Below are 27,018 nucleotides of genomic sequence, written 5' to 3'. Positions count from 1 at the left end.
GTAGTCGTTGAGGGCTTCGGTGATATTGTTGAAAGAGTCATTTTACCAGGCTCAGCACTTCTCATAGCATTTTGATGGAAACATGATGTTAGCTTTCTCTTTCTCCTGCGCAGCTCGTTTAATCTTCTGAGCACCGCTCAAAGTATTACGTTCAATTTTTGATTTGATCACTAATAATCTCTATTTATGGTTTGTCTAACATCTCAGCCATAATTTTATTCTTAACAGGCATTATATTTTAAACAGAGTTGTCTACTTTCAGCAGGGAGAGAAATAGACTTGTACCCCACGTGCCACCTAAGAGCGAGAATGATCGAGAAAATTCCAGGTTTTCTCTCTGAGCATGAGCAAAATGACAGTATAGACTGAAACTGTTTTAGAGTGAAGGTTTCAAACTAAATAAATAAGCCGATGTGCGGTTTAGAATTCAGGCCATGGGGAGGAGGATAATGTAAAAGCCAAGGCAATGGGTGACTACCTCATAGGTCTCAGATTTTTAGTTTTAGAAATTTTCAAGTTCGAAGGCGAAATTTTTTATTGAAAAGACTTAATGACCGATGGAAAGTAGTTTATATTTTCTTGTGGTTTTCTTATGAAAAGAAAGTTAAAATAAGTATTATTTGACAATTATGGGGCCCCTGTTCTTAAGGGGCCCCTGGGCCAGTGCCCAACGGGCCCAATGGATAAGACGGCACTGTGTACACATTTCACAGTTAATAATATAAGACGAGTGATTAAGAATACTCCTCTGTATTACAAATCCAGAAACTCTTTTCAAAGTTAATATAGAACGAGTGTTGATAGCGTTTGTTATTAATTTAAAGCGTGACTCTCTGAAATACGGTTAGGGCTAGAAACGAGTGCTTTACATTAATATCCTTAGATACGAAATTCAATGTAGCAAAGTTATTTTTGGGATAAATGTCAAGCGCAGGTTTTATTGTGACACTATATTATGAAACACCAACCGTTTCCACTCTAATGAGCGGAAACGGTTCGTCTTTCATAATACAGGAAATCAACAACAAAATGTATCATACAACACATTGCAAAAAGGGTGAAGCTTATTCCTCCGGAGCCTCCGGGATGAACTAGGCCCATGCATGTCAAATTTTATGTGGGGAAATATCCAGTTTGTTAGAAAAAATATTTTCACCATAGATGGCGCTTATTTTTCCGTTGTGACAGGGGTCTTCCTTAAATTATCGTTGATATTTTAGGGGTCAGTCATAAACTTTTTATGATAGAGAAAAGTTTCATCCTAAAATTAACGTAAATGTTTTTGGGGCTATTCACTTTTTACTGAATCTTTCGGTTAGATGGTATTGATGACAACAAAATAAATTATTTCAATTAAAATAATTCAGTAAGAGTTATAAAAACGTATACTTACAATCCGCGACCTTGGCCCAAATACTTAAGCAGTCGACAGGGTCACGGGGTTGAACTTTGTTTATTTTTCGGTCGTATCAGCACCCCCAAACGGGAAAACACGGCGAACTAAATTAGTTAAAAAAATATTCTCGCTTCGCCACACGCATGGGCCTAGTTCATCCCGGAGGCTCCGATTCCTCAGTCCATACTCTCTGATTGTTACCTCTCCGAGTGACGTATGTCACGGAGAGGTTCTAATTTCAACGTGTCTGTGTGTCTGTTGTTACACCCCAGGGAACCGCGTTCGCAGTTGGCAAATCGGAGCAAACGTGGTCTCAATAATTTCCGGACCGCATTTACAGTTCCCGGAAATTTGGAAAATTGTGTTCCACTTACAATGGCTATTACTCCATTGCCTGTTTAACACCGCCATCTTCTGGTCATTTGTCCATCAAATATGGACACCAGTCTGTAGTTATTGGCTTCCATACACCACCATCACCTGCCCCTTTGGCTATCCCCCTTAGACACCAGTCTGTATAGTTTCTAAACACCACCATCATCTGGCCTTTTGTCCATCCCACATGGACACCAGTCTGTACTTACTGGCTTCTAATCACCACCATCTTCTGGTCTTTCGTCCATTCCACATGGACACCATTCTGTACACACTGGCTTCTGCTCCATCATCATTAAGGTTAAGATGTACGCGGCTATTACCTCTCCGTGTGACGTAGTCCTTACCTCTCCGTGTGACGTAGTCCAGGAGAGGTTCTGTAACGGCCGTATCTGTCTGTGTGTCTGTCTGTCCGTTGTTACACCCACGTGACCGCGTTCGCAGTTTGCGTATCGGAGCAAACGTGTTCGCCATTTCCGAACTGCTTTCACAGTCACGGAAATGGCTCCTCTACTTGAGTTCTCACACCACCATCTTCTGGTCTTTGTCCATCCCACACGAACACCAGTCTGTACTTACTGGCTTCTAATCACCCCACCATCTACTGGTCTTCGTCCATTCCACTTGGACACCAGTCTGTACATACTGGCTTCTAATCACCACCATCTTCTGCTGGTCTTTGTCCATCCCACTTGGACACCAGACTGTACATACTGGCTCCTCAACACCACCATCCACTGGTCTTCCGTCTACTCCACATAGACACCAATCTGTATCATTGGCTTCTAACACCACCATCCACTGGTCTTCCGTCTATTCCACATAGACACCAATCTATATCATTGGCTTCTACTCCATTATCATCGTTTGGTTTTAGGATATACGCGGCGATCAGCTAGGGTTAAGAGAAACGTCTAGCCTCCCTAAGGTGGGATCGCCACCAAAGGTTTTCGCAATTGCGCTTTTTCCTTACTATTATAACGGAAACGAATCGTATATATACCCCAAAATTTGAAGAAAGCGGGAAGAGGGGTACCCTTCACTTTAAACGTCAATATTAGCAAAGTTTGAGATGATAATAGGTATAACTTTATTTTAAACGATTTAACTATTATTAATGTTAATTATTGAAGATTAAAATAATTAAAAATAATTATATTTATTTAATTATTAAAGATAAACCTCTCGTGCAAAGAGAGAGATTATCATTGCCTCCTATATCTACCAAGGCCCGTGCACGCGATATATTTCCTTCATTGCCTCCTATATCTTTCAAGGCCCGTGCATTGTGATATATTTCATTCATTGCCTCCTATATCTAGCAAGGCGCGTGCATTGTGATATATTTCATTCATTGCCTCCTTTATCTATCAAGGCCCGTGCATTGCGATATATTTTTCAAAACAACAACAAAAATGGGATGCTCCTCTCAGAAACATAATAATTTCTTTTCTCTGTATATGAAATGAAAATATGGATAATATTGCGCTCCTTCTTTAACGGTATGAATCCTTGCCTGTCTATTAATATTTTACGTAGGAGTAATACGTTTTTAGCGAAGTCTAGAGAGGATAAACATAAGCGAAAATGTTTCGAAAAAAAATACTGCTTCCACTAATGGATTTATACTCCTTGTTACGGTTGTATAGAGTAATCATGATAAAAGCTTAAAAAATACGAGAGGACAGACCTTTTTTATCCTCTTGTTTTATTCTTAATAAGAATATAAAACATTTATTTTTTGATGCTAAGATTGCTTTAAAAAAATCCAAACGGTTAGGCATTGGTAAAAAGACAAATGATATTTTTCAAATCTAATGAGATAACGCCCACCTAGTTGAAAATTGGCCTTTTTTATCCGCGGGAGCCATTCTTAATGAGAATTTCGATGCTAGTAGGTTGTCAATTAAACTACCGGTATATTATTGTTGTTGGAAATTGGATATTAAGTCAAATTAGGTGGTTGTAAAGAGCCAGCAGGTTTTTGCCACTTCTTTTTGTGAGTATTTGATTTTTGTATGTAAAATGGAGGAAGATAATGTTGAGAGTAAGGATGAAATGCGGAAGCGCATAGCGCGGGAAAGGATGAGGGCAAAAAGGTCGACGTTTTCATTGGATACTTAAGGTTATATAATCTTCTCGACACGGAGAGGTAATATTTTGGTTTTCCCAACTTGTTTTAGTATTTAAGATAATCTTGTTTCTCAAATTAAAATTAATACGGAAAGCGTTAAAAAGTAGTCTATGTGTTTGTCTCTGTGTCCCCGTCGGTTGTTACACTAGTGCGCTGCGTTAGCAGTTTGCCTTGTCCTACAAAATCTAAATATTCCCCTTTTCCATAATATAAAGTGAATATGTGGAAATATTTTTCGTAATTACTATGCCTTTAGTAGTTTTGTAGCTTTAAAGCTCTGTTTCATTTTGATATTCCTAGGGCATTTTTAGCCACATCTTATATATACGATGAGGCTATTAGTTTGTCCCGCGAGCCTGTGGGTGTGGGTGTGGTGGTCGTAGTGGTTTTTCGCGATTTGGAATGTGGTCAGAGTTACCCAAAGAAATAGTTAGTCAGAGCTAACCGAAGAAATGGTTATTTTATTGCTTTGGCAGTATAAAACGTTTCGTTCGACATTGAAGGGAGAGTGAATGTGAGAGAATTGTGGTGAGGTGATATTTTTCGTTCGTGTATTTTAAAAGGATGGGGATTATAATAGTAAGTGCAAGCATACATTTAATTGTACAGGTAAGGTTAAGCTTTGTGAAATGTGGTTTACGTTTGCTCCATATATTTAAAGCTAGAGAGAGAGAGAGAGAGAGAGAGAGGAATTTAGTATTGGCTTAATTTAAATGGAAGGTTTAATACTCCCTTTAAAATTCCTGTCACCCGTCAACAATAAGGGTTTCACGCTTTTCATCTCACCCCCCGATTTCAAAATTCAAAGAAATCGAGGGGGATTTTTAAAAAGCAAAAGGAACTATATACCGACGTTATATTTGGAAAGGTGGTGTTTATTACTAGAAGTTACGTCGTTTCTCCATAAATCGAGAAGAGTTTTAAAAGAAGGTACTAGCTTGGGGCAGCATTCCTTTCCTTTCATTCTTGTAAAAGCTTCAAAACGAAGAGACGTTTATTTTTTTGGTGCTAAGATATTGCGGAATATTTTTTTAACTTCTTTTAACAATTATTTAGTAATTTCTTATTATAATTAATAATTTTTTGTTGTTGTTGACGTTCGTTTAAATTGTCGTGTGTGCGCAGTACATTTTTATCGATTCCTAGTTCGAATTGAGGAGTAAAGGATTGAACAATCACTGTAGGTTAGGTAAGGTATAGAGGGGTTATCCATTCATTAGGGTAGGTATAGAGGGGCTATTCACTCGTACGATGTGGCTACTATTACGAGCCCTTGGGTCGCCTTGTTTAATATTATTTTTGAAATGGCTGATTATATATTACTTAAGCTATAGGTCAAGAAAACTATAGGTTTTGATTTTCGTGTCTGTAATGAAGAGGCATTAACGATTCAGATTGATCCGAAAGTTAAATACACGTTTAAATAATCAGGTTTAGATTTTATATAAAAAGACAAGTTGGGAAAACCAAAATATTACCTCTCCGTGTCGAGAAGATTATATAAACTTAAGTATCCAATGAAAACGTCGACCTTTTTGCCCTCATCCTTTCCCGCGCTTTGCGCTTCCGCATTTCATCCTTACTCTCAACATTATCTTCCTCCATTTTACATACAAAAATCAAATACTCACAAAAAGAAGTGGCAAAAACCTGCTGGCTCTTTACAACCACTTAATTTGACTTAATATCCAATTTCCAACAACAATAATATACCGGTAGTTTGACAACCTACTAGCATCGAAATTCTCATTAAGAATGGCTCCCGCGGATAAAAAAGGCCAATTTTCAACTAGGTGGGCGTTATCTCATTAGATTTGAAAAATATCATTTGTCTTTTTTACCAATGCCTAACCGTTTGGATTTTTTTAAAGCAATCTTAGTATCAAAAAATAAATGTTTTATATTCTTATTAAGAATAAAACAAGAGGATAAAAAAGGTCTGTCCTCTCGTATTTTTTAAGCTTTTATCATGATTACTCTATACAACAGTAACAAGGAGTATAAACCCATTAGTGGAAGCAGTATTTTTTTTTCGAAACAATTTCGCTTATGTTTATCCTCTCTAGACTTCGCTAAAAACGTATTACTCCTACGTAAAATATTAATAGACAGGCAAGGATTCATACCGTTGAAGAAGGAGCACAATATTATCCATATTTTCATTTCATATACAGAGAAAAGAAATTATTATGTTTCTGAGAGGAGCTTCCCATTTTTGTTGTTGTTTTGAAAAATATATCGCAATGCACGGGCCTTGATAGATAAAGGAGGCAATGAATGAAATATATCACAATGCACGCGCCTTGATAGATATAGGAGGCAATGAATGAAATATATCACAATGCACGGGCCTTGAAAGATATAGGAGGCAATGAAGGAAATATATCGCATGCACGGGCCTTGGTAGATATAGGAGGCAATGATAATCTCTCTCTTTGCACGAGAGGTTTATCTTTAATAATTAAATAAATATAATTATTTTTAATTATTTTAATCTTCAATAATTAACATTTATAATAGTTAAATCGTTTAAAATAAAGTTATACCTATTATCATCTCAAACTTTGCTAATATTGACGTTTAAAGTGAAGGGTACCCCTCTTCCCGCTTTCTTCAAATTTTGGGGTATATATACGATTCGTTTCCATTATAATAGTAAGGAAAAAGCGCAATTGCGAAAACCTTTGGTGGCGATCCCACCTTGGGAGGCTAGACGTTTCTCGTAACCCTAGCTGATCGCCGCGTAAATCCTAAAACCAAACGATGATAATGGAGTAGAAGCCAATGATATAGATTGGTGTCTATGTGGAATAGACGGAAGACCAGTGGATGGTGGTGTTAGAAGCCAATGATACAGATTGGTGTCTATGTGGAGTAGACGGAAGACCAGTGGATGGTGGTGTTGAGGAGCCAGTATGTACAGTCTGGTGTCCAAGTGGGATGGACAAAGACCAGCAGAAGATGGTGGTGATTAGAAGCCAGTATGTACAGACTGGTGTCCAAGTGGAATGGACGAAGACCAGAAGATGGTGGGGTGATTAGAAGCCAGTAAGTACAGACTGGTGTTCGTGTGGGATGGACAAAGACCGGAAGATGGTGGTGTGAGAACTCAAGTAGAGGAGCCATTTCCGTGACTGTGAAAGCAGTTCGGAAATGGCGAACACGTTTGCTCCGATTCGCAAACTGCGAACGCGGTCACGTGGGTGTAACAACGGACGGACAGACACACAGACAGACACACAGACACACACACAGACAGACAGACAGATACGGCCGTTACAGAAACTCTCCTGGACTACGTCATACGGAGAGGTAAAAAGATCATGGTGGCAATTAGATCAGTGAAAGGGCTAATCGGGTTGTAGCTACTGAGTTTACATTCTTTTTATGGTACGCATTGACTTTCAGTGCATCTAACCACAAATCAGCTTTGGTGATATTTAACGTTAACACTCATGTTTTCAAACTTAGAATATCGTTGAGGTGAAACAAGACGATAGTGTTTACACTGCAAACCAGTTGTGAATGTAGCTATGGGAATATAGGGTAAACAGTTGAAGCGTAGAAAATTGGGCCTTTTTATACATTTCATTTCCTGTTTTTCCCCCCATTGACTGATTTCCATGTGTCCAAGACATGTCCTTATTGGATGTAAAATGTCGTCTGCTTTCCTGTATATTTGCTATGCTTGGAATACTGCTTTAATAGTTTGTAAATTTTTACTTCAAAGAAGAGAAATAATTCCATATCTAGGTAAAGTTTTTAGTAGTAGTCCTCCTCTTGATTCAGAGAGGTAATATTTTGGTTTTTCCAACTTGTGTTTATCTTAACTTTAACTTTTTCTAGTGCACATGCATGTCATATAATACCCTGAATCTTTGAACTGTCCTATCCAAGCTAACTAGTTTTATTACTTTGTTTTTCTTTGGTCAAAGATTCCATTTAAAGCAGTTAAACTTATCTTTCTTACACAAAATATCCGACTAAAGCTATCTATACTGTTTTTACAAGGAACATTATTAATCCAAAGTTTACAAAAAAAATATAAAACACAAATGAATACAAAACATGAATATTTTGCGCGCGCGTGAATTATTAAAAAACATTCATATAAAATGCACATAAATTTAAACCTTATACACTTATTTTCAACAAGGATTCCAAAACCGACTACCAAATTCTAGAAGGGGACGGACATAACATGCAAAGAGCCGAGAGAGGAGGGTGCTAGAAAGTTTAGGAAAGTTAGCTTTGATTGTTGCCAGTAGGCTATTTGCACGACCGCATGTTTTTTGAAGTAAGAATGAAATGTAAGGTCGCGTGAGACTTGAATTTCAAGGTCACAACACTCATTGACTCGTTGAATGTTATGGCCTGAAAGAAAGTACGGGGACGGAGATTGGGGTCAGATTCACTTTTTTTTTATTGTTTTTTCTTTCGTTCATTAAAAGGTAAACCATTTAGTTCTGACCAAGTCTCAAGCTTTTTAGATCTGGCGGGATTTTCTAAATAACTGACTTCAATTAAATGATTTTAGCGGATTTATCGGCTTTGGGACGCAGAATTCCAATGCGGATTTTGACTGGATCGTGGACTCTGGCGTCATTTTTCCTAGCTGAGTTCTATTATAGTTCCATGATGTTAGAAATGGTCATTTCACGTTCAAATTATGTGGAAAGTATTGAAGATTTGTTAACTAAACCCGATATTGAGCCGTATATTTTATACGGTTCGTTCATGAATACAGTGAAGGTGCGGTTATTAAGAGTAACGATACAAATGTAAGAGAAACTTCTTACGCACATTTTTTTCTTCATTTATTTCAGGAATCAGAAGATTCAACATACATGAAACTTCGAAAGAGAATGGCTTTAAACGGACATTACCTTGACAGAATGACAACACAGCATTTCACGAAAGCTTTGAAAGGAAAGTTCGTTTTATTTTATCCAAGGCACTACATTGACAACTTTCTCCTGAATTGTGGTCCAATTTTGGCTAAACAAAAAAAGTTGTTGCACGAAGGAGACATCGATTACAAATTACCTAGTACGCATGTGATAATGAACAATAAACTGCATGGGAAGATCCGTAATAATCTAAAATATATGTAAGTTCAAGATCAATCTTTCATGTAAAGTAGAATTTGGATACGTATCTACTTAAGTAGAAAAGACCGTATGTCTGCCAACCCTCAAATGCTTATACTAGTAGTATAACGTTGAAAACAACGATCGTCTGGACTAGTCCCAAGCAGAAAAACGAAGTGTTGTCTCGAGATGTAACATTATCGACACTGCTGAGCGACATCGTAGCATACAACCATAGCTTGCACACAGAGCCGCCTGCTGTAAATCTACCCTCAAGTCAACCGTTTTTCAGTTCGTTGAACTAAATGGGATAAGTTTACGTAACATGACTTACGGTACCTTCAAGTACTCTAATTTTTTGGGGTAGCCGATGAGAGCTGCAGTACTTAGACAATGTATTTTCTATGACTGCAACTGCAACTCCCTCCCAACCCTCATTTTCGACCCCTAGCAACCCCTTCTTTCCTCTTTCACTGCTTGGAATTATTTCAACGTCTCTCCCGAAAAACAAGCTAGTTTGTTGACATATAAGTAGCTGTCTGTGGTTGTCTGTTATTTTGGTTTGATTTTAAAGGTGTAATTGGAAATAAACACTCAAATGAGTATATTTATCAACACTGTTAAGAACAAGGTACATGTACATGGTTTATTAAATATTTTTGTTGCGAAGTAATGTATAAGGGTGGTTTTTTGATTGGATGTAACCTTTTTTTTAAGCATATTAGAAGTAATTTAACGAACTCCCCCTTCCCTTTTTTATACCTAAAAAAATTGAATATTAAAACCCATGCTTACTATTTTTCTGGCAATTATATATTCTCAATTTGACAGTCCAAGGATTAAATGTGTATAAATATTTTTTCATCACTGAATTGTTCACTTGAGAGATTAACAAAATAATTATGGGCATTCAAATGTTAATGTTGAACTCTATCACACTTTTAAGTCCAACCTTCACGTATGACTGTCTTTGAACATTTTTTTAATCCCTCTCTTGTATTCATAGTGAAATTTACATTTTCGATTCAGTTAAAATTAATTTTAGTTACTCTTAGCTTTCCCCTGTTAAGGTATATTTTTTACCAGCCCGGGCGCAATCTATGTCTATATAAATCAAAGTCCTGACTGACTGATTGACTGACTGACTGACAGACTGACTGATAATAAACGCCCAGCCCAAACCGCTTGCCCTAGAAGGCTGAAACTTTGCAGGAACGTTACTCATAAGTAGTAAACGCGTAGTAAGAAAGGTTTTTCCAATCCGCCGCCATCTTAAACAAGTTGGGAAAGCCAAAATATTACCTCTCCGAGTGGAGATGACTATCACTACCCCTTAAACAACCTAAATAAATGCATCTATCGCTTTTTTTAATTCTTTGCAAGTGCAGGAATTGAATTTTAAAATAGTCTATTGTTCAAGCCTTTTCAATATCTCTCAATTGCTGTGGAAACTCTACTCTCTCGCTATAGCTCAACCGCATTCTTAGTCTACCAGTATGATTTGTAACATTTGTCCATATCAAAGCTGAATCATACCTCGCCACACAAAAAGCAAATGTGCCCAAATCATGGAAGCCACAACCCAATCACACATAAGCTAGGCTCCCACTTAACCAAAATAATTATTAAACAGTTAAATACTCACAAAGGTTGGCAAAATCAATCTCCTTCAGTAATACGTAAGGCTTAATTATATTATTTGCCGAACAAAATTAATCGAGCAAATCTAACACTTAACTTCTTCCTTCGAAATTCTATCAAAGAATGATTCAACTGTTTAAAAAAAGGTTTTTTTCGCAAATTGGGCGCTATCATATCAACCGCAATTCCGTCATATTTAAAAAATATACATTGCCAACACTTTTTTAGACACAATAGTGGAAGTTTTAGTCTCATTTAAAACATGTAAAACAATTATCTCATCTACAAATAGCTTACACATGTCTTTTTTTACCAATATCTAGCCGTTTGGATTTTTCTAAAGCAATCTTACCACCAAAATATTTTTTGATATAGAATAAATGTTCTATGTTCTTCATTTTTGAAAATATATTTTTTAGCGTTTGTAATGATTACTCTCTACACCTACACTAATCTAACAAGGAGTATAAATCCACTAGTGGAAGCGGTGTTTTTATTGAAAATATATTTTTTAAGCATTAAATCTAACTGGGAGTAATATGAAAGGAGTAGAAGCTTATCTGTCTTAGGAAATATGAAATTTTATCTTAACAGTTCGTTAAATCATAAGTTTATAACGAAAAAACGCGGAAGGGGAAAACGAGCAGACAACAACGATTTTTGGGGGTAGAAGGTTAAGAGCGCCATCTGTCGTCCGTGCCAAAGTTGAACTTCCACTCGAAAGGCAATGAGAAAGTGGATAAAATAATGCCATCAGCTATTTAACTGCGTCGATATATTTAACGACTTGACCCATGACATGCCCATAACACTGGCTTCTATGAATCCTATTTATTCTTGGATGCTAGGAAACTTGGTAGACGTAACAGTCTGTACCAAGTACCCAAGCATCCTTCAATAAACGCCTGGCAACATTGTGGTACGCATGGTACAACTAAAAAATAGGATGTGTATCTATCTTTCGACTCACTCCAAGCCTTTAAGCCCTCAATACAGAGGATTTGAAACACTATTGTAATTCCTAGTGTCTCGAATCTCTACGTTCCTGTCCATTATGAACAGTGCTGAGAGAATGATACATCAGAAAGAGCCATTCAAATCGAATTGCCGAAAATATTATCCATATTTTCATTTCATATAACTAAGAAAATAAATTATTATGGATACAGAAGGCAATGTAGGAAATATAACGCAATTCACGGGCCTAAATAGATATAGGAGGATATGTAGGAAATATAACGCAATGCACGGGCCTTGATAGATATAGGAGGCAATGATTTATCGACTTCAGTACTTGAGAGGTTTATCTTTAATATTTAAATAAATAAAATTATTTTTAATTATTTTAATCGCCAGTAAATAACTTTAAAAATAGTTACATCGTTTAAAATAAAGTTGTTCCTATTATCTTTCGAAACTTTGCTAATATTGACGTTTAAAGTGAAGGGTACCCCTCTTGCCTGCTTTTTTCAAATTTTGGGGTATATATACCAATTGTTTCCATTATAATAATAGATAAAAACGCATTCGCGTGAACCGATGGTGGAAGCCCTGCCATTGGGAGGCTAGACGTTTCTCGTAACCCTAGCCGCTCGCCGCGTATATCTTAAAACTAAATAAAAACGCATTCGCGTGAACCGATGGTGGAAGCCCTGCCATTGGGAGGCTAGACGTTTCTCGTAACCCTAGCCGATCGCCGCGTATATCTTGAAACCAAACGATGACGGAGGAAAAGAAGCCAGAATGTACTGACTGGCGTCCATGTGGAATGGACAAAAGACCTGAAGATGGTGGTGCATAGAAGCTGGTGTCAATGTGGAATTGACGAAGAACAGAAGATGGTGGTGCATAGAAGCTGGTGTCAAGGTGAAATTGACGAAGAACAGAAGATGGTTGTGCTTGGAAGCTAGAAGTACAGACTAGTGTCCATGTGGAGTGGACGAAAACCAAAGCTGGTGGTGTTGGAACTCAAGTAGAATAGCCAGAGGAGACAAACCCAAATTTCCGTGAACTGTCAATGCAGTCCGGAAATTGGGAACACGTTTGCTCCGATACGCAAACTGCGAACGCGGTCACGTGGGGCGTGACAGACACACACACAGACACACACACACGCACGTCCGGTGTAATACCTCTCCGTGACATACGTCACTCGGAGAGGTAAAAATGGCGCCCAGAAATGTATAAAAATCTTTTCTATGCAGCAACGTCCGCGCGTTTCAACCGATTTCGCAAATATTTAGTACACTGCTTTCCTTTAACCTATAGACGGGCTGAATGCTCTTTTGGGCTCGATTTGTTGCCATCTTTTAAAATGGCGGCCAGAAATTTAAAAACCCTTCTTTATGGAATAATGTCCGCATGAAAAGTAGTAAAAAAATGTTCAGACGGGCTGACGGGCAACGCCGAGTGCCTTGGCTCCTAGGGTGCTACAAAAAAATTGGTCGTCAGTAAAATCTGCCCATTCTTTGTATCATTTTGATGGAAGTTCTTATTATACGCGAGCGACGCCGCGGGTAACAGCTAGTCACTAATTATTTTGAAAAACCTTCCTGGTGTCATAAACCATTTTCCTTGCAAAGTTACGAATAAAACACTTTAAAATATGCAACTATTAGTTTTAAACGAGAAAAACAAATTTTTTTTACTTGACGAAAAATTATAATGAATACCATATTTAAATAACAGCCAGGGAATTTTAAGCCCAAATTGCATGCTATAAATAAACGTAGCAATTATCAAACCAAATGTGAATTTAAAAGAACCAAAATATTCTTAATGCAATTTATTGTTTTAATGATTTGAAAGTAATTATTGAACAGCCATTACTTCAAAAAAAATTACAATTCCATTGCCCGAAAACATTTTATAATTACAATACTTAGTTTTTGAAAGATTTCGTGTTAAAAAATCGCCCTGAAACTACGCAAAACGATAGGGCGGCGACTGTTAGTTTCTGCCAAAACCAGTTAAAACGTTAACCCATTACGAATTTACGATAAAGGAGGATACATACTCCTTGGTACAAATAACATTTTTCTATTGCTGGCCTCGTCACCTGATCGTGCGTTCGGCTGTTCGTTAAGGCTGTGTGAATAGAACTTTTCAACGAATTCCTCACCATATAGTAGTGTTTTTGAGAGCCATCCCTCGACTCGGAATAGGAAAATTACCTACTAATTCGAAAAATTCAACTTCTATTCTTCCAAATTTCTATTACTTCAAAACTATTCTACCAAATTTCAATAACTTCAAAACTATTCTACCAAATATAAAACTTATAAATGATGTTACAAGGTAAAATACCTTATAACACGTGAGAACAAACTGAAACAAAGCAGTTTTTTTAACTAAAATAGGCTGCTTCCATGCTCGTTTTACAGTGGATATTGCCATACTTTTTAACTAGCGACATTGAAATAATAGGTTTCTGCATAGAGAGCGCTACCAGCATTTTATGGTGCTTCTAGGTATACTACAGTTCACTATAGTTAGCTTCGCAGCGACAAACATAACCATGAATTTATTCATTAACACGAATAATATATATATATATATATATATATATATATATATATATATATATATATATATTATGTCCATTGCCTAGTTTAACTACATGTTCAGAGATGGGAGGGGCTTAGTATGCGTGACGTCCGAAAATGTTAATGAATAAATTCCTTTTAAAAACCGTTAATGCATTATCTTTCTCTATGAAATTTTACAGACTGAGTGGCATAGTCCAGTCACGGCCACCTAGATCACGCGATTCGGTGAACGCGGGCGATATTGCAAGATTTTTTAGACTGCCTCCGCTAAGTCCAGCTGACAGTTTAAAACTCTCAGTGTCTCAAGTTCAGAAATAAAACAGCGAGATATAAAGTTTTACCCCCGTGTATTTCCCTTATAGTTAAATCAAATAAATGGTCTATTACATTATTAATTTTAATTAACACTGAAAATTAAACGTTCCTATTAAATTTGCTGATATTGATCAAATTTGCACAGAATAGGTCTCATTATGGACCGTTCAGAACATGAACAGGGATATGTTAGCAACCTGATACGACGAAATGTCATACACGTACTCTTTCAAAAACTTATTCATGTAACTATAAAATGTTTTCGGGGAATGGAATTATGCTCGAAAACCCGAGATAAGTAAACTTTTTAAATTATTGAGAGGGAAAAAATTTACTACCAGTAAAATAAGTTTATTCAATGGAATAGGGTGATGGAACATTACTTTCTTAAGCATGTAAGTTTTAATTAAAAAAAAGTTTCAATAACATCATTCAAGTGATTAACCTTCTTCTTATCGATAGTTTTTAGGTCTTGGTTAAATCCAAGACGCGTTTTGATTAATAAGAGTAAAGAGATTATACACTTTTAAAGTACAAGCCTAATTCTTTTTATTTAAAAATGCTTTCAATTTAGCGATAATCCAGAAATGATAGTTGATAACATAGCTAACTAACTAAACCATCAATCTGTTGACTGCTAAAATCATCTCTATTTTCTTATTAATAATTAAACGTTTTCGTATATTTTTCTAAGGAATTCTTTTTTCCTCTTTTAATGTTGCGTATATTATTAGGTAAAGTCAGATTTTTGTATGCAGATAATTTGAATATTAAAATATTCGTTGGTTTGTAATAAGCATTATTCTTGTTAACAGCTTTGCTCGAATAATGGAAACTCGACAAATGGACATCAGAAAGAGAGCGATTTCCTTCGCTTTTCGAAAAGTTCTTCACACGGAAAAAGAATATGTACAAGACGCTAAAGGATTGAGCCTGCGATTTCTGTCTCCAATTTTCAATGTGTACTTTTATGGAATATTATTCTCAGTTTTTGGATTTCTTGTGGAATGGATTTGGAAAATTTTACATCGTTTTTAATGCAAAATACATGAAAACCGTGGCGTTATTTCTAGGGATTGTATACGAACTGTACTCGTACAATAATAGTGGCACCGTTTCAGTTTTGAATGAAACTCAGCAACTTCATTACGTCATTATAATTTTGTCGTTGTTTGGCTTTGAATTTAGGATAACAATGAAAGGAAAGGTTTTAAGCTTTATTCGTTACATTATTGTAAACCATGTACATACTCAACATGTTTCTTAAAGAAATCTCAAGCCGAGAAGATCGCCACTTAAAACGACATCACAAATTGATAAAGCACTAAACTCCGCTACATTAATTGGTGTTTAATAATGCTCTGCTAGCGACACTGATAATACTATTTGAAATAAATAAATATGTAATAGAAACTAACGGTAAACAGTTATATAAAACACCTATTTAAAAAAAATTCAAATGTCGCGTAAAATATTTTGATAACCACAATTTAATAATATATCATGTATAAAGTAGCTCCTTAGCACTAAGCCTTGGCATTGGGTAAAACGAAGAAAGACATATTGAAGGTCAATTCCAAGCCCCTCCTTCCGTCGAATCAGTGATAGCGTTGTCATTCGCGGAACTGGATGCCTGGAAAAACGACAAAAACACCGGCGCAAGCCGCACTTGAAACTTCCTACCTAAAGGTTATCAAAGTGCTCGAAGTGTAGATGTGCTTCACGTAGATAATCTCTGAAAATCAACTAGTATCAACATGAAAATGAATCAGAAAATAAGGGAAATATGAGGATAATATTAGTTAAGTAGAAAGTAGAATAGTAGAAAGTATTATTCGAAGGGTAATTCATGGACATTGATCATGTTCAGCCGTACCTGATCTAGATTTCTTTCTGTAAACCACTGGCTTCTGCTATTAAATCAAGTGCTTTTGCAATGGAGTGTTATTTAAATATACTGTTTTACATTTTAAGGTTTTCTAACATTTCGATGGAACATTTGAAATAGTGCATTTAAATAAAGCTTTGCTAAATTAGTCTTTGCATTTTCAAGTTTCCTTCACGATGTTTTAGGTTCATGACTAGCAGCACAACGAAGTCCGGTCGACTTGTCGGTTTGCAGTCTACCCGACTTTCCAACGACTGGTATGTGTCTACTCATGGTCATGTGGAGTCCTGTGCCGAGTCAAAATGTCCTAGCCGCCCCACAGTCAGCCGACTTTTCTTTTCTTGAACAAAAACAGAAAGTTATTCTTCAATTAACTGTCATGTAGGCTGATGAGAATTGTATTAAATAACCGATTCCATATATTCAAGAGAAAGGTTTCATCATGGATTTATATAAATACTACCAGGAATACATAGATTTTTCTACTTGGAAAGTTGGAATCTTTAACTGGTCATTTTCTGGGTCTTTCTACTTGACTTAAAGGGGAGGAGGTGTGGAAATCGTCACCCCTGACGTCATGCATCATGTATTTGAACTTTCAAACCACGTGATATTGACATAGCTAACGACCTGCGCCGCGATTCCCTCGACCTATGAGCGCCAAACCCTAATGTAAACAAATTTTCTTTGCGTGCGCTGAACGTAGGGTTGTAGATATTTTTGAAGTTTTAATTTTTGGAATTAAAGTTGGGGTTCGCCTTAAGTAAATATCTAACTTATTTGTTTGAGCTACTTTTTTACTATTATTTTTGTTTTTAATGGCTAGATATACATTGACAACAGAAGTTTTTTGTATAAGCGTATGAGTTATTTAGCGTTGTTGCGAGAGGATTTATTTTGTTGTTTGATTGATTAGGTGTCATTTTGTTCCTGTGGTTTTCTTAATTTGTTTTTGTTCTTATACATGTGAACAGCCAATGAAACGCAGCGCGGGCTGTTAGACAAATGTTTAAGCCCTTCCCCTTACATTCAATCAGTAATTAGTATGGGGTCTATGGCCTCTTAAAGATCCCAAGAAGAAGAAATCTATGTATTCCTGGTTTTATCGTACTAAATCGTGATAATACCTTTATTTCTTTTCATTTCTGATCTCGTTTGTGGGTATTTATTGATCTCACATTTGCTCTCCTGCCTAGATCTAGCAGACACAATTCCAAGAACCGACTAAACAATTCAGTCAATGAGCGTCAAGTGAATCGGAGTGACGTAAAGTCGAAATGCACTATATTTTCTTGATGAGGCAATGTACTCTTGTTTTGGTGTTCCTGTGAAACGGCGAGGGTTTTCGCGGGCGCGTAAATTGACATTTGACTCCGCGTTTGGGGGAATGAATTTTTGGGACATAGAAAAAGACATGAGACTCCTGAAACAGTAAACAACGTACTCTTTGTATGTAGTATTATTATTGTAATATGAATGTGTATATTCTCGTGAACTATATGTATAGTTTTTTATATGCACAATAAACATCCTATTCATTCATCCTATTTATTCATTCATTCATTCATTCAATATTACAATTGCTGATAAGGGATATTTAGAGAGGGAATTTAAGAAAGTCGCGGAACGAAAGTACAGACTGTTAAAAAAGTCTTTGCGCGTTGCGTTTTTCGCACATATTTTACTATATTTCAAAAACTATTCAAGCTAGCGCTCTGGAATAAAGTGCGTTATAAAAGTTTTGCATTCCTCTTTCATATTTTACCCGTTCCACAGTTGTCCTTTGCATACTTATACCGGAAACCGGAAATGTCAAAATTATCAACTTTGAAAATATTGGATTCTCGAGGATATAAATGCGATTTTCGGATTTCTTGGGGTCGATTCATATTTGAAAAGTGTTAACCAAATTCAATTCGGATGAATAGGTCACGAGTAATCAGCCTTTATTCAAAATCTGGCAAACTTGGTTAGAGTGGCGATAATTCATAATCGAGTATCGAATCTTTGTCGTAATAATGCTTGTTAGATGTTATGGCACCTTATGCGAATATATATGATTGGTCTTGTGGCGCAATACTTTTAAACAAATCAGACGTTCATTAAAGGGATGGTGAAGTGGAAAATAAAGAAATTTTTTATTGATTTTTCCATTAGACAGCGAAACATCCAAGAAATAACACCGAACGATTTTTAAACTACGATTAGTTTGAAATTTCACGAATAATTTTAAATAAGGACCTCCGACCAATCGCGTAGCGCCCTGCCTTTTTATCAACAATTTTCTCTTGGCACGCTCAGTGTTGAATAAATTTATCACGAGACTTGAAAAAATTTGCGTCATGTGACAATTGTGGCGCGAGACATGGAGTGTGTCACGAGAATTTTGTTAACAAAAAGGCACGGCGTGACGCGATTGGTCGGAGTTCCTTTTTTGAAACTATTCTTAAAATCTTAGCCTAATTTGAATATTAAAATCAATGGGAGGTATTTCCTGAATTTTTCATTATGCATACTGGTCTCATGATTAGTAGAAGAATCAATAAAAAATCACTTTATTTTCCACTTCCCACTCCCTTTAAGAGAAAACTCGCGTCTTTTGAAGAGGAGAAGCGGTTTAAAAATATTGTTATTTGGGCCATGATATCATAATATTTAGAACTCATATTAATTACGTCTGGGTCTTAAGCCCGATTCATCGCAGCCTAGTGAAAATCTCATTCATGATGGCATATGCGCTGCACGAGATCCCTTCAAATAGACAAATTCGACTATCCTATACATGAAACAACTTCAGAGGAGAAGGGCTTCTATGCTAGGAATGTTCGCTACTCGATTGAGCTTCTCTAAACGGAGCCTGAAGTTGGGCTATAGCCTCCCGCGTTTAGCGCAAATGTGAGGCCATTGAAAGATTTTTATTTTAGAAGCAGAAATAGGGAACAGAGTAATCTGGGCGCGCGTCAAAGTCCCGGACCCCCTTCCTCGGGACGGTGGGATATGAAAGAAGAGGCTGGTCATATAGTGACAAAGGTAAAAAAGAATTACGTATTTTTCGCCGATCCCGTCAGCAACGTCAGCAAAACGTAGTTTAAGTGAGCAATCAGAAAATTCAAACTTTTCATCACACGTTAGAGGGGAGGGCTCTATACTGGGCTGAGTCGGACTGAATTAAACACTAACCGTTCTCCAATCCTACTTCTAAAATTAAATCTATCTCTATTGAGGCTTAATAATATAGCCGACCGCAACCAAAGCATGGTCAAAGGCGTATTTCACAACTGACGTTCAAATGGAAAAGCCTAAAAATTAAATGAAAAAATGAATGCCGGTAAGAATGATCACAACTGAAAATAACAGCTAACACCTAAAAAAAGAACCCGAACGGTAAACACTTGAAGTTGGTCTCTCTGCGCTGCTGGTCTGCTACTCCTTTCGTTTAGTTTCTATGGCAAGATTACTAGCTTTGGGAGGTATTGGGATATTAGGCCATTTTGTGTTTTAAGACTTTTATTGTGTAGGAAAGAAAACGACCCTGTTTAACGAAACTTTGGATAATTTTTAATATTTAGTTAAAAGTTGAAATATATTTATAAAATTTGGACGAAAATTGTTAAATAACAAGACTTCCTCTGAGTTTCAAATTGAAGAATGTTCGTGTGCTTTATGGAACTATTGTTTACAAAAAAGACAGTCACTTTCAGTTTCAATTGTTGCTTGATATTTTATTGGACATCCCCAAGTCGTTAAAGGAAGGATGAAGAGGAAAATAAAGTGATTTTTTGATAGATTTTTCTTATTATAAGACCATTATATGCACAGTGGCACAGTGAAACATTCAGGAAATAAAGACTCCGAATGATTTTAAAATTCAAATTAGGTTCAGATTTTAAAGATAATTTGAAATAAGCACCACTGACTAATAGCTTAACGCCCTGCCTTCCCGTTAACAAAATTTCCGTTGCACGCTCTATATCTCGCGCCACGATAGTCACATCGCAAGCAACTTTTATTAAATCTCGCGATAAATTTCATTCGGCATGGAGCGTGCCACGTGAATTTTGTCAATAGGAAGGCAGGGCGTTACGCGATGGGTCGGAGGTCATTATTTCAAATTATCCATAATAGCTGAACCTAATTGGAATTTCAAAATCATTCGGAGATATATCCTGGATGTTTCACTACGCAGAATGGTAGAAGAATCGATTAAAAATTATTTGATTTTCCATTTCACCCTCCCATTAAACACATTGTTAATCTATATCTATATAAATCAAAGTCCTGACTGACTGACTGACTGACTGACTGACAGACTGACAGATAATCAACGCCCAGCCCAAACCGCTTGCCCTAGAAGGCTGAAAATTTGCAGGAACGTTACTCATAAGAAGTAGGCGCGTACTAAGAAAGATTTTTGCAATCCGCCGCCATCTTAAAAAATGGCGCCCAGAAATGTAAAAAATCTTCTCTATGCAACAAAATCCGCGCGTTTCAACCGATTTCACAGATATTTAGTACACGGGTTTCCTTTAACCTATAGACAGACTAAATGCTCTTTTGGGTTCGATTTGTTGCCATCTTTTAAAATGGCGGCCAAAAACTAAAAAACCCTTCTTTATGGGATAATGTCCGCGTGAAAAGTAATATAAAATGTCCTGACGGGCTGACCGGCAACGCCGAGTGCCTTCGCTCCTAGGATGCTACAAAAATATTAGTCATCAGTAAAATCTACACATTCTTTGTATCATTTTGATGGTAGTTCTTATTACACGCGAGCGACGCCGCGGGTAACAGCTAGTCGTATTCTAAAAGACAGAAATAAACTCTAATGAAATTAGGAGGTAAAGCATTGTAATGTTAAAAAATAGAGATCCGCCCTGTTCGCTGGTATTTTTTTCTCCGTATGACTAACCAGCCCATGACGTGACCGGTATAACCTGATAATTATTCTTGACTAACTTAAAACATTGTTTTAGTGTGTGGTTTCAGGCTCAGCAGGACAATTGCCCAGCCCATACGTCCCGACTCGTTGCAAGATTTCTGGAGGTCGAAGGAATTGACGCTAAGATTAAACCGCTCTCTCGCCCGACTTGAATCCGATTTAGCGTTTATGTCTGTCATTTAATAAAAGATTAAAAATCTGTTTAAGGGCTAAGAGAGGTTAAGTAAAATACAATTGAAACTGAAAGTGACAGTCTTGTTTGTAATAAATTGTTCAAGAACGCAGACGGTATTTCCTGGATGTTTCACTATGCAAAATGGTCTTATAATTAGAAGAAGAATCGATAAAAAAATCACTTTATTTTCCTCTTCATCCTTGCTTTAAGTGCTCGGGTATGTCCTATAAAATATCAAGCAGCAATTCAAGCTGAAAGTGACTGTCTTGTTTGTATAAAATAGTTCAATAAAGCACACGAGCATTCTTCAATTTGAAACTCGAAGGAAGTCTTGTTATTTGAAAATTTTCCTACAAATTTTATAAATATTTTTCAACGTTTAACTAGTTATCAATGATGATATTAATAGTTATCCCACTGCCTTCTCTAATTTGAGATGGCAGTGGTTATCCAAAATTTCTTAAAAAAAGGCTAGTTTCCTTTCCTATACAATAAGAATCTTAAATCACAAAATGGCCTAATATCCCAATACCTTCCAAAGTTAGTATTTTTGCCATAGAAAATAAACGAAACGAGTAGCAGACCAGCAGCGCAGAGAGACCAACTTCAAGTGTTTACCGTTCGGTTTCGTTTTAGCTGTTAGCTGTTATTTTCAGTTGTGATCATTGTTACCGGCATTCATTTTTGTTTTAAAATTAAATTTTTAGGTTTTTTCATCGGTAGCTTTGAACGTCAGTTGTGAAATACGCCTTTGCCCATGTTTTAGTTGCGGTCAGCTATATTATTAAGCCTCAATAGAGATAGATTTAATTTTAGAAGTAGGATTGGAGAACGGTTAGTGTTTAATTCAGTCCGACTCATAGCCCAGTATAGAGCCCTCCCTCTAACGTGTGATGAAAAGTTTGAATTTTCTGATTGCTCACTTAAACTACGTTTTGCGGACGTTGCTGACGGGATCGGCGAAAAATACGTAATTCCTTTCTACCTTTGTCACTATATGACCACCCTCTTCTTTTATATCCCACCGTCCCGAGGAAGGGGGCCCGGGACTTTGACGCGCGCCCAGATTACTCTGTTCCCTATTTCTGCTTCTAAAATAAAAATCTTTCAATGGCCTCACATTTGCTATAGCCCAACTTCAGGCTCCGTTTAGAGAAGCTCAATCGCGTAGCGAACATTCCTAGCATAGAAGCCCTTCTCCTCTGAAGTTGTTTCATGTATAGGATAGTCGAATTTATCTATTTGAAGGGATCTCGTGCAGCGCATATGCCATCATGAATGAGATTTTCACTGGGCTGCAATGAGTTGGGCTGAAGACCCAAACGTAATTAATGTGAGTTCTAAATATTATGATATCATGGCCCAAATAACAATATTTTCAAACCGCTTCTCCTCTTCAAAAGACGCGAGTTTTCTCTTAAAGGGAGTGGGAAGTGGAAAATAAAGTGATTTTTTATTGATTCTTCTACTAATCATGAGACCAGTATGCATAATGAAAAATTCAGGAAATACCTCCCATTGATTTTAATATTCAAATTAGGCTAAGATTTTAAGAATAGTTTCAAAAAAGGAACTCCGACCAATCGCGTCACGCCGTGCCTTTTTGTTAACAAAATTCTCGTGACACACTCCATGTCTCGCGCCACAATTGTCACATGACGCAAATTTTTTCAAGTCTCGTGATAAATTTATTCAACACTGAGCGTGCCAAGAGAAAATTGTTGATAAAAAGGCAGGGCGCTACGCGATTGGTCGGAGGTCCTTATTTAAAATTATTCGTGAAATTTCAAACTAATCGTAGTTTAAAAATCGTTCGGTGTTATTTCTTGGATGTTTCGCTGTCTAATGGAAAAATCAATAAAAAATTTCTTTATTTTCCACTTCACCATCCCTTTAATGAACGTCTGATTTGTTTAAAAGTATTGCGCCACAAGACCAATCATATATATTCGCATAAGGTGCCATAACATCTAACAAGCATTATTACGACAAAGATTCGATACTCGATTATGAATTATCGCCACTCTAACCAAGTTTGCCAGATTTTGAATAAAGGCTGATTACTCGTGACCTATTCATCCGAATTGAATTTGGTTAACACTTTTCAAATATGAATCGACCCCAAGAAATCCGAAAATCGCATTTATATCCTCGAGAATCCAATATTTTCAAAGTTGATAATTTTGACATTTCCGGTTTCCGGTATAAGTATGCAAAGGACAACTGTGGAACGGGTAAAATATGAAAGAGGAATGCAAAACTTTTATAACGCACTTTATTCCAGAGCGCTAGCTTGAATAGTTTTTGAAATATAGTAAAATATGTGCGAAAAACGCAACGCGCAAAGACTTTTTTAACAGTCTGTACTTTCGTTCCGCGACTTTCTTAAATTCCCTCTCTAAATATCCCTTATCAGCAATTGTAATATTGAATGAATGAATGAATGAATAAATAGGATGAATGAATAGGATGTTTATTGTGCATATAAAAAACTATACATATAGTTCACGAGAATATACACATTCATATTACAATAATAATACTACATACAAAGAGTACGTTGTTTACTGTTTCAGGAGTCTCATGTCTTTTTCTATGTCCCAAAAATTCATTCCCCCAAACGCGGAGTCAAATGTCAATTTACGCGCCCGCGAAAACCCTCGCCGTTTCACAGGAACACCAAAACAAGAGTACATTGCCTCATCAAGAAAATATAGTGCATTTCGACTTTACGTCACTCCGATTCACTTGACGCTCATTGACTGAATTGTTTAGTCGGTTCTTGGAATTGTGTCTGCTAGATCTAGGCAGGAGAGCAAATGTGAGATCAATAAATACCCACAAACGAATGAAAATTAATATTTTTCATGCTGACACTTTTAAAATCCAAAAGTGAATGTAAAATGAATGTCCTCTTACAAATGCCAAATTTCATGGTAAAATATTTTGAGGAAATAGGAGCTTTGCGAAAAAACTTTTATAAGCAATTTTTTAAAATAAATTTTGTTTTATAATCATATCTCAAAACTGAAAAATTTCTATGTCTGGGACTTCAGTCATTCAAATTTGTTCACTTAGCTTTTACTTTTTCTTATCTTTGTTCACGAAGACGGTTTTATTATAAACACATAAGCAGATTAAATGTTGTGTATTCACGTACTCCTAATTTTATTCTATCTTACCAAATTCGCAATGTATAAAACTTCGATTGCTATTGCAGGTGCAAGTAATTCACGTTTTTCTCAGTCAACTTCAATTCACCAAATTTAGTCGTAGAATCAAAATTTTACCACAAGTGTTATAAATTTCTAGAAAATATCACATTTAGTGTACTAGCAACTGTCAAAGGTAATTTTATTATCAGAAAATCCGTTTACGCCACGATGTTAACACGTGCAGCCGAACTTTGTTATCAAAATAAAGCCAGTCTCGGAATCTACCAAATAAGCCTGGCATAATCCAAATTTTTCCGGAACCGAATGTGAAAGTTCAAAATTGTCAGAAGAAAATGTATTTATCGAAAAAAAGTCAATTTGATTGTCACGGAAGCAGATGTTTCTAACCCATGAGAACGAAATAGAACGAAGTTAAAACTGTAAAACATCTGGCTCTATACTTTTTGGTGCGTGGAACGTTGGTTATGAGTTATTAATAAGAAGCCTGGATTCTTAAACGCTACAGAATCTTATCAGATTCAGCAGGTAACTGATCAAAACTAAGACATTTAAGTTCTTTGATTTGATGAATTAACTTTAGGTTGTTACTCAAGTCCTCAATGTATTACGATTCACCTAGTGATTACGCGCCCAGACGTTATCGTCGGTTCTTACATTATAACTCTAACCAGAATTACCGCGGTGCAATTGAAAAAGAAGAATCTAAAAAGAAATTACGAAAAACAGAAAAATCACATGGATTTCATAAACTTCTAAACATTGTAATTATAAATTAATTAAATATTGCTCGAGCACCGAAAATATGTGATTAATATAACTAAAATTGTTCTATTGAGAACAAGACCAAATTATTACTTAATTATTTTTCAATGTCCTTAGGCAAGAAGAACAGTTTATCTATCTCTCTGTGTATTTTGTTTAGTATTCTTCGCTAAGCAAACTGTCGATTTTTACTATCAGTATATGGACTATCCTATGGTAGTCAATGTGGAAGTCGTGTTCCCAGACGAAGTGTTTCTACCAGCTGTTTCAGTTTGTTACAATCATCCGTGAGTAACGACATATTTCTAATGAAAGGGCGAAAAGCACAATTGTCCATAAATTATGCTATATACTAAATTTGATAATGATGCTATAAATGACTCTTATAAATGATATTGGCAACGTGATATCTAATTAGGTTTTTGGCATTTGTCTGTATTGTATTCGATTTAGCCTTGAGTAGGTGTGGAATAAGTATAGCCAGTTACCTTTGTGTCTATTTTGCTGGCAATTCTGTTTCATCAATTATTGCTTCACGAATTTAGCTCGTTAATAAAAACTGCTGTGCTAATTTTGAAGCATATCCAGTATCTAGTAAATGATGGTTGAAATCCTGACATTCAATTGTTTAATATCGAAAGACTGCATTTCGTGGTTTTCACTTTTGTTCTTACCGTTTCTCTTTTGTTAAATGAATATTTTTTATATCAGAATAATGAAATCCAAATTGTGCAATTTGCCGCGTTACAAGGATACTTGTGAAAAGAATGACTTTTCCGTAAGATTTCTCACACTTCAAAAAAACCACTAAACCCTTTACAATATACACATACGTAGGATTTATACGGTGTTTTTCAAAATTTAACCACGCAAGAGCTTCATTATGTTCGTATTACACCAGATTTCTTATTTAATTTCGCGAATGTCACTGGCTACGCTGGTTACGAAGAAAACGATATACACAAGTAACTTAATAAAAACGGTCTTATAACGGAATATGATTTGACAATGTTCCTTTAGGAATGCTACGTGGTCTCACAGAGGTTTCTTGTCTTGTTATACCATCAACAGTCAGTGGCATTTTTCTCCATTAAGGCGTGTTAAAGGAGTTAGACAAATGCGTAAGTTAAATTTTGGAGAAGTTCAATTTAATTACAAATATTTTCAAAGTTTTTCATCATAGTTGACTACTACTTCTCGATACAATTCAGCGAAAATGAAACCCTTGGTGGTGATGAAAGGCCGCGTCAAGGCACAATTTACATACACAGTCCCTTCGCTATTCCATTGGAAACGGAACTCAAAATTCGGGTTTCTCCTGGAAACTTGTACGAACTTTCTGGAACTAGGGTATGTATAGTTTTCTAAAAATATCGGATCAAACGTTGAACTTCATATATTTTCATGTATTATCGGATGGAATATAAATATCACTACCGCGCCGACCCTACGCATAAAGTATTCGTGTAACCGGGTATTAACAGGTTCCACATCCAAGCCATGTTCACACTTACATGGGAAACCGGTTCGAAGCTATTCAAAACGCTTCCAAAGTTAAGTGTGAACAAAACTTATACTA

The 27,018-nt window shown here is 36.3% G+C and overlaps 2 protein-coding genes across 6 annotated transcripts in view; both read left to right on the top strand.

The window, feature by feature from the left end:
* LOC149679001 (uncharacterized) overlaps positions 1-15,537 on the top strand; it is a 31,006-nt gene extending 15,469 nt beyond the window's left edge. For 4 of the 5 annotated variants that reach the window (XM_089836830.1, XM_089836831.1, XM_089836827.1 and 1 more), the window contains 3 exons: positions 8,443-8,657; positions 8,732-9,015; positions 15,315-15,537. In XM_089836830.1, the coding sequence (XP_089692956.1) occupies positions 8,443-8,657; positions 8,732-9,015; positions 15,315-15,537 (722 nt within the window). Of the gene's footprint in view, positions 1-8,442; positions 8,658-8,731; positions 9,016-9,075; positions 9,256-15,314 lie in introns of those variants that run through there. The other variant, XM_089836832.1, reaches the window with a different exon arrangement.
* A 10,573-nt stretch (positions 15,538-26,110) lies between these two features.
* LOC149679000 (uncharacterized) lies at positions 26,111-27,018 on the top strand. The gene is made up of 4 exons (XM_089837220.1): positions 26,111-26,217; positions 26,277-26,404; positions 26,460-26,560; positions 26,623-27,018. Exons 1-4 carry the CDS (start codon positions 26,131-26,133, stop codon positions 26,805-26,807), a joined length of 501 nt encoding a protein of 166 aa, XP_089693346.1. The 5' UTR covers positions 26,111-26,130; the 3' UTR covers positions 26,808-27,018.

This window comes from Phalangium opilio, unplaced genomic scaffold (genome assembly GCF_054372755.1).
Source record: "Phalangium opilio isolate 3A_F unplaced genomic scaffold, DU_Popi_V2 ptg000042l_1, whole genome shotgun sequence".
NCBI classification, from domain to species: domain Eukaryota; kingdom Metazoa; phylum Arthropoda; class Arachnida; order Opiliones; family Phalangiidae; genus Phalangium; species Phalangium opilio.
This window is presented reverse-complemented; position numbering and strand designations above follow the sequence as displayed.